This window comes from Halictus rubicundus, chromosome 6, assembly GCF_050948215.1.
Source record: "Halictus rubicundus isolate RS-2024b chromosome 6, iyHalRubi1_principal, whole genome shotgun sequence".
NCBI lineage: Eukaryota > Metazoa > Arthropoda > Insecta > Hymenoptera > Halictidae > Halictus > Halictus rubicundus.
Genome location: NC_135154.1, coordinates 19190941 through 19208841, shown reverse-complemented (window position 1 = coordinate 19208841; position 17901 = coordinate 19190941). Strand labels below are relative to the sequence as shown.

At 40.8% G+C, this 17901-nt stretch overlaps 1 protein-coding gene and 1 long non-coding RNA gene across 4 annotated transcripts; both read left to right on the top strand.

Moving 5' to 3' along the window:
* Positions 1-9059: 9059 nt before the first annotated feature.
* LOC143354801 (sorting nexin-29) lies at positions 9060-13412 on the top strand. Of its 3 annotated transcripts, XM_076789142.1 has the most exons (13): positions 9060-9405; positions 9855-10117; positions 10354-10496; positions 10599-10655; positions 10736-10861; positions 11052-11310; positions 11415-11544; positions 11729-11970; positions 12050-12265; positions 12336-12492; positions 12741-12881; positions 12951-13090; positions 13199-13412. In XM_076789142.1, exons 1-13 carry the CDS (start codon positions 9403-9405, stop codon positions 13281-13283), a joined length of 1962 nt encoding a protein of 653 aa, XP_076645257.1. In that variant the 5' UTR covers positions 9060-9402; the 3' UTR covers positions 13284-13412. The 3 variants fall into 3 exon arrangements, with proteins under 3 accessions (XP_076645257.1, XP_076645255.1, XP_076645256.1); XM_076789140.1 differs by having other exon boundaries at positions 10354-10655; XM_076789141.1 differs by having other exon boundaries at positions 9061-9405; positions 10354-10655; positions 11055-11310.
* A 462-nt stretch (positions 13413-13874) lies between these two features.
* Positions 13875-17899, top strand: LOC143354814 (uncharacterized). Its single transcript, XR_013082389.1, has 2 exons — positions 13875-16175; positions 16460-17899. It is a non-coding gene; the product is annotated as an uncharacterized LOC143354814 (long non-coding RNA).
* Positions 17900-17901: the final 2 nt, after the last annotated feature.

Here is a 17901-nt window from a genome sequence, read left to right as displayed (position 1 = left end):
GAAAAATGTGTTTTATGTTGAAGACATGGAAATGAATTTAATTAGTTACACCAAGATAACAGACAATAATAAAATTGTGTCAGTAGGAAATTGTACGCGAATATACAACAAGTACAATGAAGTGATTGCTATAGCTAATAAGGTAGGCAATTTACTAAAAATGAGAAGTTATATTAATACTGAGGAGAGTGGAATATGTGCGAATGTAACTAATAACGATGTGGAACGCAAAATCAGGGACACATTAATTTTCATTATTTGGACACCCTGTGCAAAGAAGAATTGTTGGATGGTATACCCAAGGAAATAGAAAGAGAGTATTACAAATGTGCTCTCTGTATTGAAAACAAGATGCACAATGTGCCTTTCAAGAACAACAGGGCTCGAGCAAAGGAAGTTTTAGAGATCATCCATACAGATGTCAATGGTCCCCACAGAACAGTTGGCAGTAGAGGTGAGAAATATTTTATGTCTGTTATCGATGACTATAGCAGATTGTCTAAAGTATACTGTATTAGGTCTAAAGAAGAAGTTTATGATTGTCTCTGTGAATATATAAATGAAGTAGAAAATATAACAGGGAAGAAAGTTAAGAAAATTAGATGTGACAATGGAAAAGAATATCTAAACTCTAGAATTTATCAGTTCACAAGAAGCAAGGGAATTCAGATAAATGCATGTCCACCATATGTGCATGAATTAAATGGAGTAGCAGAAAGGTTCAATCGAACAATAATGGATATGGCCAGGTGTCTATTGGCAGAAGCAAATATGTCTTTCATCTGTTCACGGGGTAGTTTCACCACGCGAAGATATACCCTGGCCAGAATAGGTGATCTTCGTGTGGAAGACCACTTTTCATTTATTTTTTCCGTTAATTTAAATGGCCTTGCTCGCTTTTAATATGTAATTAATCTTGTACATAATTTCCGTAGGATTAGAATTCTTATTTGATTCGATTAGCGAGAAGGCCAAGTTAATCGTGTAATATAGTTTTTCGATAAATGTTTTTAGATAAATGTCTATTACTAAATGTTATTTAATGTACTATAGATATATTTATTCGAACATAAATTTTAAATAGCACACAGAGTCTCATTTTCTTTGATCCCTCCAGATTTCCTTATTAGTTTCAGACTGAAAAGTAACGAAAGTCTCTCTGTTATACAGAAAGAAAATTCTTCGGTCTATTCAAAGCGAAACTTCATCCCTTAAAAACGTTCTACAGCAAGAAAAAAAGATAAGGTAGTAAAGACGAAGTAATCTACCTGAACGCGAAAAGGTTAGGACACACGAAGATCTCTCAGTCTTGCTATGGTATGTCTATTGTTCAATGTCACTCGCTGTGTAACAGGTAAATTCATTCAAAGATAAATCTCTACTCTACCCCACCCCACCACCCAGCCCACCGCCACACCCACGCCACCCGAGACCACCACCACCCCCACCCCACGCTAACTTTTTCCCGAAATTCGAGCGAAATGGCCGCGTGAAAGATCAACCGTTTTCCAGGCGAGACGGCTTGAAAAGCGTAGATCCCGCGTGAAAGGGCGTTTATATCGTAGCGACGCGGCGATTCCGGCCGCAAGGATGAACATGTAATCCGTGAATCGAAATTGTCAATTAAAACCGTCAATTTCCCCCTCTACAGATTGGAATCCTTGTCGAAGCGGTAAGCGGCTCTAATGTCGCTAACTGCGGACATGCCTGTGAAGCGAGGCCTTGCGGCGACGCGGAGTGTCGTCCGCACGGGGACCGCTTCACGTGCCGGTGCCAAGCGGGTGGGCAGCACCCGTGCCCGGCACCCGACCGCACGAAAACATCCGACCCCTCGGCCGGGATGGCCAATCCCGCATCGAAAATTACAAGATCCGTGCAGGCGTTCGCAGGTAGCGAAAGCTACCTGCATTTCAACGATGCAGATACAATGAAAAGGTATCATACACACGTGTGCATGAACTGGAACTGGACTGGGCTTGGAAAAACCCCTACTTCACCGCTTAAGAGGGCCGGCAGGAATTTGGCCTTGACTGTCACGCTATGTTATCCTGTGCCTTTTTTCTAGACATTTTACGTCTTAAATAAGTAAGTAATCAATTAAAAATGCATACCACCGTGTTTGTACATGTCTTTGCTACGTCTGTATAGAGCCCAAATTGCGAATTTCTACCTCATCGTGGAGTAATTTGTAATATTCGGCAGAAAATTCGAATTCTGAAGCAAGTATGACGTCACAAGATGGCTGCCGCTGAGAGATTCTCTTAATTTCGAGAGATTTAGTGTTCGTATCGAAAAAAGGCTCTATACAGACGTAGCAAAGACATGTACAAACACGGTGGTATGCATTTTTAATTGATTACTTACTTATTTAAGACGTAAAATGTCTAGAAAAAAAAGGCATAGCGTAACATAGCGTGACAGTCAAGGCCAAATGCCTGCCGGCCCTCTTAAGGATCATCAGAAGGGTAGACCGTCCCGTGCGGGAAGTAACTCACTTAGCCGTTTCTCCGTCGGTGTGGTTCGAGAAGCCACATCGCCGTAGAAACGTTTCCTGCGGGGGCCACGGGGAGGCGGAGTTACCAGCTTGTCGCTCGGTCTCTTGCAGGCTTGCGCAGCGTGCTGCACAAGAGTTCGACGGCTGTTATAATATAACCGTCCCCCGTCGCAACACACTTCCACCCTGAGGTAGTCGTGCCTGCGAGGTTGCGGCGGGGTATGTTTGACTTCTGTTGTACTTAACTTTGATTGTTGTTTTCAAGTCTTCGACTCCTCCTGAAGACTTGCTGCTGGTTGTCTCTGGTGTTTGGCGTTTGTTGTTGTTCTTGGTTGCTTGTTGTTGCAGTCCTGGTTTGGTTCGGAATCTCGTTGTCCTCTCGTTCTTTGAGTGATATTGTCGTGTAATCGTGTAGTATTTCATTGGATTTTTCTTGCACTGGGTCGCTTAGTTGGCACGGCCATCTAATTCCCAGTGCCTGCAGTTTCTGTATCATCTGTTGCCGGGCTTCTTGTGTTGGCAACGGCGACCACGATGACGGCACCGGCGACTTCGTCGCCCTCTCTCTATTTCGATCATTTCTATTTTTCACGTTCGACCTAGGAACTGGCTCTGCCAGCGTAAGGTAAGACAAAAACAACGTGTACATGAACCTCGAACTCCGAAATTTCCCTCCTACATTTTAAACTGCGAATCAGTTTTCCATCAATCATTTTCAACACCACCCCCAGCCCACCCCACCCCACCCCACAACACCCCCCACCGCAGACCACCCCCACCCCACCCCATACTAACTTTTTCCCGAAATTCGAGCGAAAAGGCCGCGTGAAAGATCAACCGTTTTCCAGGCGAGACGGCTTGGAAAGCGTAGATCCCGCGTGAAAGGGCGTTTTTGTGGCAGCGGCGCACAGTAGGCAATTTGGACAAAATCGGATTCAAAATCAAAGAACTTTCGATAGAAATGAGGTAGAGCGATGACATTTTTTTTTAAATTAAAGCTGAAACTTTGTAGATCGTTGTTGCAGAAGCAAGCGTCGAGTTCGACTCGGCAAGTGGTCAGAAGTCCGGGTATCCAGAACCGGACGAATGGCTTCTTTGGAAATCGAACATGACCGACCACAACAAATTCTAACACCGGGCGCATTCACGAACCTGGTAGTATCTCTGGACCTCTACTTGGGCGGCGCACCGTCCACGGTCCAATACACCTCGAAGATACGGACCACCGAAGGATTTGTGGGATGCGTCCAGAAATTCGTACTAAATGGACGTGAGGTGAGAAACTCGCATAATTCATGAAATTAAATCCCCGTACGCTGGGCGGCGCGAGCTTTCGCGCGGCGACCCCGGGAACGATAAATTTAATTATGCTAATTCCCGGACGAATCAAAATTAAATTGCATGGATTTGTTCGTTTTCCCTCGGAAAAAATGATACTGTACCGACGAATCTTTTTCCATTGGAAAGTACGATTCCAGAATTTTGTGTAAGCGTGCTCACTCAACCGCCCCCCCCCCCGCCGTTAACCACCCCACCTCCCACCCCCGCCGCCACGCCCCGGCCCACCACCAACCCCACCCCACCCAACCCCCAGCCCACCGCCACCCCCCCAAACCCCAGCCCACCACCAACCCCACCCCACCCAAACCCCAGCCCCCATCCCACCCCCACCCCACCCGAGCACACCACCACCTACACCCCCACACTAACTTTTTCCCGAAATTCCGGAGTGCCGCATCCTTGTCCAGCACCCGATGATAATACGATTCTCGACTCCTCGCCGGCGAAATCGAACGTTGGGACGCGATACGAGTGATCCGTGCCGAGCTTTTCTGGCAACGAGAGCTACCTTCATTACAACGACGCTGACACGATGAAAAGGTTTCATACACACGTGTACAGGGTAGTTTCACCACGCGAAGATATACTATGGCAACAATGAGTGATCTTCTCGCCCAGGATTTGAATACTGCCGATTCAAACTGTCGGCCCTGATCGATGGTTGCCCCGAGGGGTAGCCGTACCGCGCAATCCAGCCCGCGAACAGCGTTCGCGCGACGGTCTCCGCGGTGATGTCCTGTACTGGGAGGACCTCCGGCCATCTGGAGAAACGGTCCACGACGGTTATACAACGCGCGTACGCTCTGGAGTGCGGCAGCGGTCTAACGATGTCCACGAGTATGTGGTAGAAACGCGCGGTGGGAGTCACGAACTCCCCGACCGGCGTCGACACGTGTCGTGTGATTTTGGCTCGTTGGCACAGCAGGCAACACTTTGCCCAGATTCGGCAGTCCCTCTTGACTGACGGCCAAACAAAGCGCTGGGTGATTAATTTCACCGTCGCCTTGGGTCCGGCGGGCGCCAGGTTGTGCAGGCTGTCGAACACGGCCTTCCGGAAGTCCGGTGGTATCAGCGGGCGAGCGTGGCCAGTGGAGATGTTACGAAACACGTCCACGCTGGGCTGCAGGAGAAACTGGGCTTTCTGATGACCATACCCCTGGGACCTGCGATCATCCGACGAAGCTCGTCATCCGACTTCTGTGCCTCGGCAAGCGCCTGGTAGTCCACCGGCGCGATCACCTCCTCAATGCGTGACAGGGCGTCGGCGGTGGAGTTGTCCTTGCCCTTGACGTGTCGTATGTCCGACGAAAACTACGCAATGTAATTCACGTCCTCGGGCTTCTACTGGAGGGCGAAGGTGAGCGGCCTGTGATCTCTAAATATGGTAAACGCTCTCCCTTCGACGGCATACCGAAAGTACTTAACCGCCGAGTACATTGCGTCGTAGGCGCTGTACTTTTGCTGGGCCGCACTGAGCTTCTTCGAGAAGAAGGCTAGCCGGTCTGTAGTCAGGCGTCGCGGTTTCTGCGAAACTGGAGGGCCGGGTGTCGTGAGGATATGGTGTTTCACGTTGTGTTTGACCGCGCCACCGCACGCCGCGGGTCGCGCGATGCACTCGTACCGCTTGAGCAGAGCATAGACCGCACCGTCTGCCGCCGGCGCCACGCACTAAGCCGATTCGACCCCGCCCGTAATGGGTAATGTTCCAGGCACTGAAAGTCCGGTGACCTTGTCGATCAGTCGGCGCTCCTGAACATCGGGCAGGAGGCCGAATCGCGCGAGAAAGTCCGCACCGATAACCGGACGCTCAATGTCCGCGATGATAAATGTCCACGGGAATGCCCGGCGTAACCTTAAATCTACACTTATCACTATTTGTCCATACGTGTTGACGAACGACCCGTTCGCCGCCGCTAGTAGAAAAGTCGACTTCGACTCACTAACCGTCGCGGGTACACGCTTACCTCAGCCCCGGTGTCGACCAGGTACTGGGTTTTTGTTGTCGCGTCGATCACGAAAAGGCGACGTACTTGTTGTCTAGGGCCGCTTGCCGCCATCAGCGACTCTATTTGCCGTTTCCCGGTGTGTAAGAGCACGGCTGGGTGCATTTTCTGGCTTTGTGGTTGAACCGCCAGTGGTACCAGCAGACGCCTTTCGGGCGCTCCTGTGACCGCGCCCTGGATCGCTTACGGTACCGGTCGCCGGATGCGCTTCGCCCCCTGCCTTCTAGCTTGGTTGTTACCAATGCCGCGATCTGTTCTACGAGGGTGTTGATGTCGCCGACCGCCGCGACATTGTTCACCGACGCCGTTGGGTGGGCCTGTGCCGGCGCGACCTCGCTGATCCTGTCCGCTAGGACCGCCATTTTTTCAAGCTCGACGCCATCTTGTGTGGCCAGCACCGACTGCATGGCTACCGGCAAGCTGCTCGTCCACAGGGTTCGGATGTATAGATATTTGTACAGAAATTATATCTATAATACGGTTCCATTAACTGTTGTATATGTATCTCGTTACATTGTATCTCGCGGTGTCTTTAGGTATCGAATCAAAGACAGAGCCGCGCATCTTTTTGGTCCGCCGACGTGTCCCATTCAGATGTTTTATTTTTCTCCAACGTATCGACGAGCTGCCGAAGTCGTTCAGTAAAAGCCTAGCCTTAGTAGAGGAAACATCGATCAAATATCGTTCATGATCATATCTGTGTTTTTTTTTTATTCTTTCTAAATAAGTAAATACCTTGCTTCCCAAAACCAACAGGATGAAATCTTCCGGCACATCGTTGCCCGCTAGGCTCCTCATGTGCCGCAAGAGCTGCGACGGCGTCCTGTCTCCTCTTTTCCCGTGTTCGAGGAGTTGCTTAATCTTCCTTTGTTCAGAAGTGGAAAGCCGCGCGATCAACTCCTCCTGGAGCCTCGTGTACTTATTCTCCGCTGGCGGGTTCAGCAAGATGTCTTCCACCTCTTGCGCGGATTTGGCGTCGAGTTGCGCCACAACGTGGTGGAACTTTGTATCTTCCTGCGTTATCCCACGCAAACTGAACTGGGCGTCCAACTGCGTAAACCATAGCGCTGGTTTTTCCGGCCAGAATTTTGCCACGGGCACGGCTACGGCCCAGTTTTGCGCGATCGCTTCCATTTCAAATGACGTAGGGGTCACCAAATGTAGCGAGGACGCGAGGGAACTAGAGAAAATGGTTGCACACGTAGTTGGCGTTATAACTCTCTTTATGGCTCAGACACGACTGCCGCTCTGGTGAGGACGCCGAGAGTGCCTCGCACTGATATATATACTATGGATACGAGATTCCCATAAGCCAGCCGTACAGCGGTTGAAACGAATCGATACTGGCTTTACCAGCAAACGCCGCAAGTTAGACACCGGTGTACTAACGGAACTGGCGCGAAGTTTGAAAGATTGAATTTACAAGAAAGGCGTATTAATATAGCAGAATAATACGAACTACTTGTATGAACGTTAAAATTAAAAAAAATTGGTTGCAAAAAATTATATTCATGAAAATAGTGAAATAAATATATAAATATAATGTAAAAGAAACAGAAGCAATGATTATTGAGGTTCGCAGAAAGTGAATAGTAATTTTAAAAATGTTTCTAAACATTATTATCATTTACTTCACTGTTATAAATAAAGGAAGTGGGGGTATGTATTTTTTACGTTTTAAGAGAAGCAGTAAATGAAATTAGATTCATAATAATACTGAAAGAAATTTATTAATTACTTTATAAACAAGTAATACATACGATATAGATTTCTTTTATGTACAATTATATGTTATAATAATATATAAAGTATAAATGTAAGTACAATTGAACAGAATGTATTCAATGTTATTCTTTTATGTCCGATCATGAACCTTTGTGAATCTTTGTGATCCAAGAAGCTGTCCATAATAGTTTCCTTGCAATTTATCATACTTTTCTTTCTAATATTCAATACATACCTGCTAACTCCGAAAGTTCACTAAATATCAAAAAAGACGATCATAGAATACGCAAAAACACGCTATAAAACTGTAGCGTGGCCAGTTGACCACGCGAACATAGCTAGATACATATATATAGCATCGATTAATGGCGCGGAGAGGGAAATTTAAATATAAGATGCAATCGCGTATTTAATACATATGTATTCTATTTGGACGCGATAGTTTAGAGTAGGTAAAGAAAGACCGGGGGAGTTCCATAGAGATCCTTGACGAAATTCGAGTCGGCGAGACTAATTGAGGAATTTAGAGAAAGTCACGCAGCCTCTTAGAGTAGCTTCTCCAATTCAACATAAATTAGGGATAGTCGAAGTCCGGAATCAGTTAAGGACAAGAGGTCATAAATTCTCAGTCAAGGACCTCTTGGAACTCCCTCGGACCTCTCGCTCGTTCGGTCCCACATGGCCCCACGTCCCTTGTTTTGGCGGGGCTTCACCCTCATGCGTAACCCACTCCCGTGCGTGCGCTATTAAGATCCATCCACTGCCAATCACCATCAAGCAGCAACCGGAAGACGAGTGATCCGACGAATCAACGCCTAGCCAGAAGATCCCAATTTTCCTATTGGCTAAGGAAGCGAGAAGGAAGAAGCTAAAAAAGGGATTCGAAGCTCCAGGACGACACAGAACTCATTATAGAACCGAGGGAGTTACATCTCCAAGAATTTCCAAATAAATCTTTAACAATTATTTTCTCCATTTTACTCTGTGTACGAAGTTATTTGTGAACCTGCACGAGCAGAGCGCTTCAGCGCTCCACGGGCACCCGAACCCACAACAAAAATCCCCATCCCACCACACTGCGACGCAATAAAACAAACTGCTCCCTAACGCGCAACTGTGTAGGGATATTGACGCTGCCGTGCCATTCCCCTAGGCACGCGCCTAGAGAATATGCTCCGACGAGGTTGGCACTGCCAACCTCGGGCAACGCAGGCGAGAGAACCGCCATGTACTCTCTCACTGTCTGACTCTCGCTCGAGACAGACGTCTCGATCCAACGCTCTCGAACCAGAGTCGAATAAAGTTGTTTCGTTACATACACGTGTTAGTCATTATTGGTAGAAATAAGAGAGCACTCATGCTCCCTACACATCTGCTAGCAGAGAGCTGCTAGCTTTGTTGCTCTACTTAATCTATGGCCAAATTACCACCGATGGTAAAAGCAAACGAATGCGTTCCTAAATAAATCAAATTAGTGTGCGACATCAACGCGCCTAAGTTGCGCCGCGAACAACGGCATTTTTTCTATGCCTGTTTTGTATCACTCTTATGACAGATCTGTGATCGAGGAAAAGCATCGAGGATGGAGGAGGCCAAGTTCCGCCCCTGAATTTTTCCTGCTATGTAAATTCATTTACCAGTTTGTCAGGGAGGACTAACAGTCTGGTTTTCACTTGTCATGGAGCAGCCACAATGTTGCTACGTTCTCGATGAAAAACCTTCTACATATAACAATTGCTAGAAGTGATTGTATATTTATGTACGTCTTTTGTACGACTTTTTTTAATGACGGCCGTAATTTGAAAGGAAATAGACGGTGATCATCACTGATTCGTATCCATGGTGTGTATCTCGATTTTACACGACAGAAGTCGCTGTGTTGCTTGAACTTCTCATTGCCAGTGTCAACCTACATATATATCCTGTTAATGAGGAACTTGTTACATGACAGGCCTAACAAAGTACATAATACAAGCGATAATTAAACGTCTCGTTGACCGCCGAAAGAAGATGTAAACTCTGCTTCCTATACCGGAACAGATCACATAGAAATTGCGCATTAGAAAGCGTTTAATACATACACTGTTTTTGTACACTCGAGAATTACACGCGTCTAGCTTTACAAACAAAGAAATGACTGTTCTCGTGTTTGTACATATGCCGCGAATGAAGTCATTGAAAATATGTAATACGTCTTTATCAGATTAATGTTCAGACACGAATTTATCATTACATAATTATTTTTTAAACGATATTTTAATATTTACATTATTAACACGTATACGTTTCAGGCTTTGCGTATGATGTCAGCAATAGTGCCAGGCACGCATAATGTAATCGATGCTAATCATACTTATGATCATGCAATCGAGAGACAGAAACTATTGGAGGATTTATTGGCAACCGCTAAAAAGTGTCATGTTAGGTTCGGTGGGCGTACAGAATTGGCAACTGAGTCAGACATATGCGTGAAACAGCTGTGCCAAATATTCGAATCGATCTTCAGTCATGGATTACGTGTAAATTACATAGAGAAACTGAACTCGGCTCTAAGGTATTGCAGAACAATTATACTCCCACTTCACTGTACACATTTCACATTTATTTTTATTCCAAAATTGTAACAATAAATTTTATTTGTTTCCACATTATTCAAAATATTGCATAATACATAGAAAGTATTTATCAACAGCTTCTTTTATCAACTTGAGTGATAATACAATGGCATGACTAATAGGTTTGTCATTTTGCAGATCACGGTATTGACTCATGTTTCCTTTGTTTTTACAGGCATGTGTCCGACATAGTGTCCGGTGCCAATTTAAAATCAGGCAACACGTCCGACGTAGCATTTTGGCCATGTATAAAGGAGCAATTAACATGGCACGAACAAGAACGTTTTAGCATACTACAGAAAGTTCACACAGATTATGGTAGGGGCAGAGCATGGCTAAGAGCTGTTTTAAATGAACGTTCTCTCGAACGTCATTTACATGCTATACTTGACCCTAACATATTATCTTCTTTTTACGAAGATTGGGCATTTTTACTTGACCAAGAACGAAGTGCAGTATTGCCAAATGTAGCTGCAGGTATACATAAAAGTGGTAAATGTGCTTTGTACTTTGTATTTGATCTCTTCAAATTAATCAAACGTTATCTTTATTCTTAGGACTTGGTAGCATTTTATTCGCCATTAGGGTAGATAATGAAGAATTAGATAACAATTCCAGAGGAAAAGAAGCTGATAGTCAAAAAGTTTCACTGTCTGAACCAATCATATCGACCACAATACCAGGTAATTAAATATTTAACACTGGGTTTACAGAGCACTAAAAGTGACTATTTTCTATTACTTTATAAAAATACCATGAATGTGTCTATCCAAATTTTTAAACTATGAAAAATAATAGAACGTCTCCCTAAAACCTAGTGTTAATAGCCGAATATAAATTTGTACACCATAGTAATTGCTACACTGTTGAAAGTAGGGCCTATTTCGAACCAGTCGAAACAGAGAAAGAAAGTACCAACTATAATTTCGTTTGATAATGAAACTGACGAGCAAGAGACCATGGAAGTGAACGTTTCAGTCAGCGCTCCTCCAACATGTTTGAATTCTCCCGTAGTAACTTCCACGAAGGATACCCCGTCGTCTTCTTTATCGGTATCTGAAACTCAGACAAATAACGTATCAAACGATGAGAACGTAGAAGTCAGTAAAGAAGGTTCGGAATGGGAGAAATGGTAGGTAAATATAGTGGTAGGTGAATATAGTAAATATAGTTCCAGTTATGAAATCAATTAATCTCCCGATTTATATTTCGTACTAATACCTTTTAAATTTTCAGCGAACCTTTCGAAGAGGAGAAAGTATTAACTCCGGTCACAGATTCCGGTAACATGGGTGGTCTTGTTCCTGTTTCGCCTTTAGATCGAACGTTAGACGATATGTTAATAGCGTTGCCAAACTACTTAGATGTATGTACTGTATATTCAGGTAATTAACTGTCCGATCGAGACGAGAAGTTTGCGTTGGACAGTGTAATTAATTAGTCAAAAGTTAATACCTTATCTACCTGAAGTCGAAAATTATGAAATAATCGCTGGTAGATAATGTGTTAAAACCATTAAATATTTATGTAAGTTGATTTGTTTCTCTCAGAATTCATCCGAAATCACGGAAGCTGCAATGGAAGCCACAGAACCGTTAGTAGGCTTGGATGCTCACGTAGACGATGAAAGTTTAGATGTAGAAACACTGAGAGTGAAAATGTTAGCAATGAATGAGATACTAGAACAAGCTAGGGAGGATGCTGTGGCTAGTAGATCCCAGCTTGCTCGGTTGCAAAGACAGCACCAAAACTATCTCGAGAGACACGAATTGCAGATACAAGCATTGAACAGGTAATACTTTTCTGATATTTATTTTGTGCTACTTATCTACAGGAAGTAATTAATATTCAGTGTGTTAATATAAATATAGAGAGAATGAACTATTGAGGCAACAGTTACGCAAATATGTAACAGCAGTACAAATGTTAAGAAGAGATTCGGATGCTACCACAGTGTCAGAAGAGGATCCGTCATTAGATTACCATAACGAAGCTCAGCTATACGAAGAGAAATTAATACAGGTTGCAGACATGCATGCAGAGCTGATGGAATTTAATGCTAGATTAACTCTTCAATTAACTGATAGGTATGACTAATTTACCTGTGTACAGATCATATAGACGGATTATGTCAATGTTGAAAATTAAAATATTTAGGGACAGACTAGTGAAGTTATTGCAAGCAGAATTAGAGTGTCTTCGTGGCCCCATAAATGAGGATGACTTACCATCGGAACCACCATGCCTCATACACATTTGGATTCCATCCGCGTTCCTTACTGGCCAATCTTCCGATATACATCACGTCTATCAGGTACTCTAAACTGACTCATAAATGATCATTTTGAACCCTTGGAAGGCGAACATTTTCAACCATTTCAATTCACGAGCAATTGTTTTAAATATATTTCTAAAAGCTTCTTTGAAAAATAATTCCGAAAGAAATTCTTACACTATGTTACACAGTGTTAAGTATAAAATACTTGCAAACACCGCTGTCCAATGGTTAAAAAATAAATGTACAATAATGTAAGAAATTATAAATTATATTACTCGTTGCAGATATATGTGCGCATTAGAGACACTGAATGGAATATTTATAGGCGTTACGCGCAATTTTACGCGCTTTATAGGGAACTGAAGAAACATGACACCGTGGTTACTACTTTTGATTTTCCGCCAAAGAAAACGATAGGCAATAAGGTATTTATAGACAGCGGTAAACGCTTCGAAATTGCAACTCGTTATTAAATTTTTATCTTTCGTTTTTAGGACGCTAAGTTTGTTGAAGAGAGACGGCAAAAGTTACAGCAATGGTTGAGGAGAGTTGTCGGGAGATTAGCTCAATGTTCACCCGCATTCTCATCCAGACCAAGCAGGCAGACGCTTATATCTCTGATGCCGTTCTTCGGGTAAATAGTCGAAACATTATAATTCGCAGCTGGAATACGCGAATTTTGTTTTGAAAGATTAAAGATAAAATTTATTTCGATTAAAATAGATAATGGTTTTGTTTTTAGCGATAACCCTAACACTGAGGATTCGAGGAAAAATAATTCTACAAGAAACACATTTTCTTCTTCCCCTCAATACATGGGTTTATAATTATTAACGTTTTTATAGACAATTTGTACATACATGAAGCCTTTTTAGTTTAATGTATAAAATACTTATGTTGTTCTATATATGTATATAGAACATATATATATATATATATATATGTGTGTTTATATACATAATTGTTAATTATATATATATATATATATATATAATTATTATCATTATTATATGTATATATAATAATATGTATGTATGTATGTATGTATATATATATATATTGTTGACAATTAAAGAGGTGAGCATATGCCTGTATGTAAACAGCCATAATTAACATACATCCACACATATGCTGTTTATATATGATAATCTGTATAAAAATTAATATGTAGCCAAAATAATTAAAAGTTATTCCTTTTTTTTTACAAAAGTATGCATTATTTTTTTACAAATGTCTATGTATATGTAATTATCGTTTAAAAGTCTAATTCATGCTCAGAGAGAAATTCTAATCCTACCTCCAACCTTTCAGTCAGTTAAAAAAATATATTTCTTATATACTATATAAATTTGTTGTATATATATATATATATATATATATATATATATATATATATTATAATATATATTGAAATAGTTTATAATAAACATACGAAAAATAATTTTTAATGTAGTTCGTAAAAATGAAAAAAAGATTGTAACGAATCGAATTGTGTGTACGCACAAACGAAAAATAGAGATTGTGAAACGGAATACAAAGAACAAAACGAAAGTATTGTAAAATATCTGTTACACCATTAAATTGTACGATATCAAGTTAAATCTCATTTTCTAAAAATTTTATTCATATAAGGCGCCTTAACAGTAATATAAAAAGGTACACTTTTCCATTTATACTTTATGATAAAAATAAAAGTGCATATTGTTATTGGAACAAGTACATACAGTATTATGCTGGTAAATAATACAACTAATTCGCATATAAGATTCACAGGTTTAACAAGTTTGCATAGGAGTCTCACTATGGAGAGGTAAGACAAGAAAGAATTCCCCAAGCCAACCAATTTGTCGAAGAACGAGTCTTACACGTCGATCATTGTCCCTCAAGTCTATCGGAACTTGCTCGAACAATGGTACGCGCGCGCGTCTTTCAAGTATAATTTCACAAAATTGTTAATTCGAATTAGTTATTTGTACTGACCAATAAACACACGGGCCGCGTTCGCTCTTTTACCTTTCCATATTGAGATGTAAAAGTTTCTTGTAATAGCAAAGTTTATCGAGTCATTAATGATAATCATCGTTAATACCTTGACCGCCGAGAGTGTGTGGAACCGTAATGCATTTCTCTGTTACAAAGGAACCAACGGTATTATTATTGTTAATGTAGGTGTGTGTTCGACGATGGCGCGTGACGAACCTCATCTGTTTTGTATTTATTTATTTATTTTTTGCCCCGGCAGAGCAACAAAGCAGACGACAAACCTCGACAGATCGACATTTGTCTGTTTGACAGAGTTTAAAAACGTCGCTTACGTTTCATTCAATACGGACGTATCGAAATAAGTAAGACTGCGTGGCAGTCAATGTATTAATTGTAATTACATACGCTTTAAACGAATCTATGGAATCTATGTTATTAGCGCGTCGCAATCATAGCATCATAATCATAGTAAGTCCCGTAACGTAACCATACGCGTTTACATTACTTAGAAAATCGATTACAAATCAGACACATTCATTGCCAAATATTATACAATACAAGATGTCTCAATATTTATGGTACAATTAGAAAGACAATTTTTTTTTAAATGGCGCCTAATTCATTACATACTTCAGTTTCATTTTTGAAATTTCAAATACTAGTCATAAATTACAGGGTTGCAATTTAGAGCTCTTATTATTGCACGGATCTACTCAAGTACTGACATACTCATTCCATAGGGATCCGAGTCCTTGAATACTTACTCAATTTAAATACAAGTAGTCAAATACATCCAAGAACTTGAATACTCCCTCAATTCCAAATTGAGTGCCTCCGAGAACCTCTTAAATTAGGGAGAATAGATATATTTTTACAGAAACATTTACTCATTAACGATTTTAATCTACTTAAAAATATTGCTCTTCTTTTCTAAGTACTTGTTGAATATATGTTTAAATATTTTATCCCATCTCCGGTGAACGAACAAAGCCAACAATACAGAACAAAATTTTATCATATTTCGTTTTCGAGAAGATCAAAGATTTAAAGATTCTTACACGAGCAAGTAGAAACAGTTAACCATGGTCAGAATTCATATTTTTTCAAATTCATTTTTCTCGACAACGAAGGCTCGTACCTAAAAATTTCGTCCTACATTTTCGATTTGTTTTGTTTTTTTCACGTTGAATACATAAACCTTTCCGATTGTACCATAATTATTGGTCACGCTGTATAATAGGTTGTCCTGCGAGAGGGTGAGAAAATCATCGAACGAATCCGTTGTTCAATCAGTTCGTTATGGTGAATCGATACTTAACGATCGATAGAAACAAGGAGACACTAATACAAAATTATTTTCTTTTCTAAAAAAGAACGTAAAAAAACAGGAGAATGGTAAGGAAAAAGTCAGAGTAGATTAAACGTATTTTAAAAATATTTCTAAATATACGAATCGTTAAAACATTTGAATATCAAATATAAATAATGTATAATAAATGATAAGAATACTCGAAAATAAGGCAATAATATTCGTACGTACTAAACCTTACACTTTAATCTGCCTTTATATTTCGAGATTCGATAATGCATGAAAAAATACAATGTATAAACTTATCGCTTAAAAAACAAGAGAAAAATAGATAGACAGATAGATAGATAGATAGATAGATAGATAGATAGATAGATAGAGAGAGAGAGAGAGAGAGAGAGAGAGAGAGAGAGAGAGAGAGAGAGAAGTAAAAGAGTATTTTTAAACCACAGAAAAATATGAGTTTATCTACATAAAAATGTTCGACGTTTCATGAAAAAATCCATTCGGATCGAAGTGAAAATGAAGTCTCGACCGTGTGAAAATTAGGATACTTTACAATACTGATACATAAACGACCCGTCCGTTGAAACGTATCGATCTAAATTCAATACCAACGTCGTCCAAAATACGAATACAAATACGAAATACAAAATTTAAGAAATACGAGAGAGAGAGAGAGAGAGAGAGAGAGAGAGAGGGAGGGAGAAGAAAAAAACAAAACTCCACGTCCATAAAATTTCGACTGCGAATAAAAAAGATAACAAAAATGACCTTAGGACTTCGAATTAATATGTACAGAATTAGAAAGGAAAAAAGCCAACGCTTTACTATGATTTTGATAATTGCATTGTGCTGTTCGGAAAAAGGAGTCTAATCTCAGTTGACTATGGACAGGCCAGTGTTTCGTGATAATATCTTTGTTTGTTTGTTTGTTTGTTTGTTTTTATACACATTCTTAAAAGTTCGCATTGATCCACAAGTTTGCCTTTCCTATCGTTCAACGAACTTCCGCGAGAGACACACGAAAAGTACAGAATTCGTTGGCCTTAGTCACTACGTTCCGTACAAAGGTTTCATCGTCAAACGGCGTTAAATTATTATTTACATTCACCAGCTCACTTCGCTGACTAATTTTGATTTAGCCCTAGGACAGATTCGAGATAGATCCTTATAATGTATTTATTTAAGTTTATTGATTTTCGATGTACCGTTGCGAATCTTCTAGCAGCATTGCCTTTTTCTATCGCTATACATTGTAAGATACTCCGCGTCGCAATTAACAAATAAAACAATTCGGATCAACCAAGAAAACTCTTGTCTCCCCCCCCCCCCACCGCTCCAATAAACATCCGAAAATCAGCTATAAAAAATTCTTTCCCCTCTCGTCATAAAGCATTAAAAAAAAAATAGAAAAACAATCGAACGTTAACATATAATATATATAAAATCCTTAATTAATAATCGAATCCCCACCACGTTTTGTCAATTTTCTATGTACAACGTCATTTACATGAAATCGTTAAACTCGATAGAAAAAGGTTGAGTCAGCCAGAATAAAGAAAACAATAAATAATAATTTCATATATTTATTATAAAAACAATTGGATAAAAGCTGCGTTTAACTTCACCAAATATATAAAAATCTGTACTCGTTTTTTTTTCGTTTCCCTTTCGTTTGTCATATATTTTTTTCTTTCTTTTGTCTTTTCGTTTCTTCCGCGCGATATCATTCACTGTACAACGTGTTATGTGTACGTGTTGTCTTTATGCACTAAAAAACGTTTGCACAAGTGTCATTCATGAGCATCTTACAAATTACAATGTACAATCCCAAACAATCGGTTTGTTGTTTGTTGCGTTCTTTTTTTTTTCTTTTGGTGGTTTTAGGAGAGACACTACAACGATACGTTTGGACAGTCCTAGGGATAAATGAACTCGTAATTGACATAATCATTTTGCCATTTCTGAAGCCTGCTCAGATTTTAGATATGTAGAAAGAATGTACCGAACAGTAGTCACGTAAGGATTATTTAGTTAACGAATCGTTTTTTTTTAGAGTAATTATCCCCTATATCGTTTCATAAGTAACCGGAGAGAGATAGAGAGAAAGAGAGAGAGAGAGAAAGAAAGAGAGATTACGAATTTGAGCC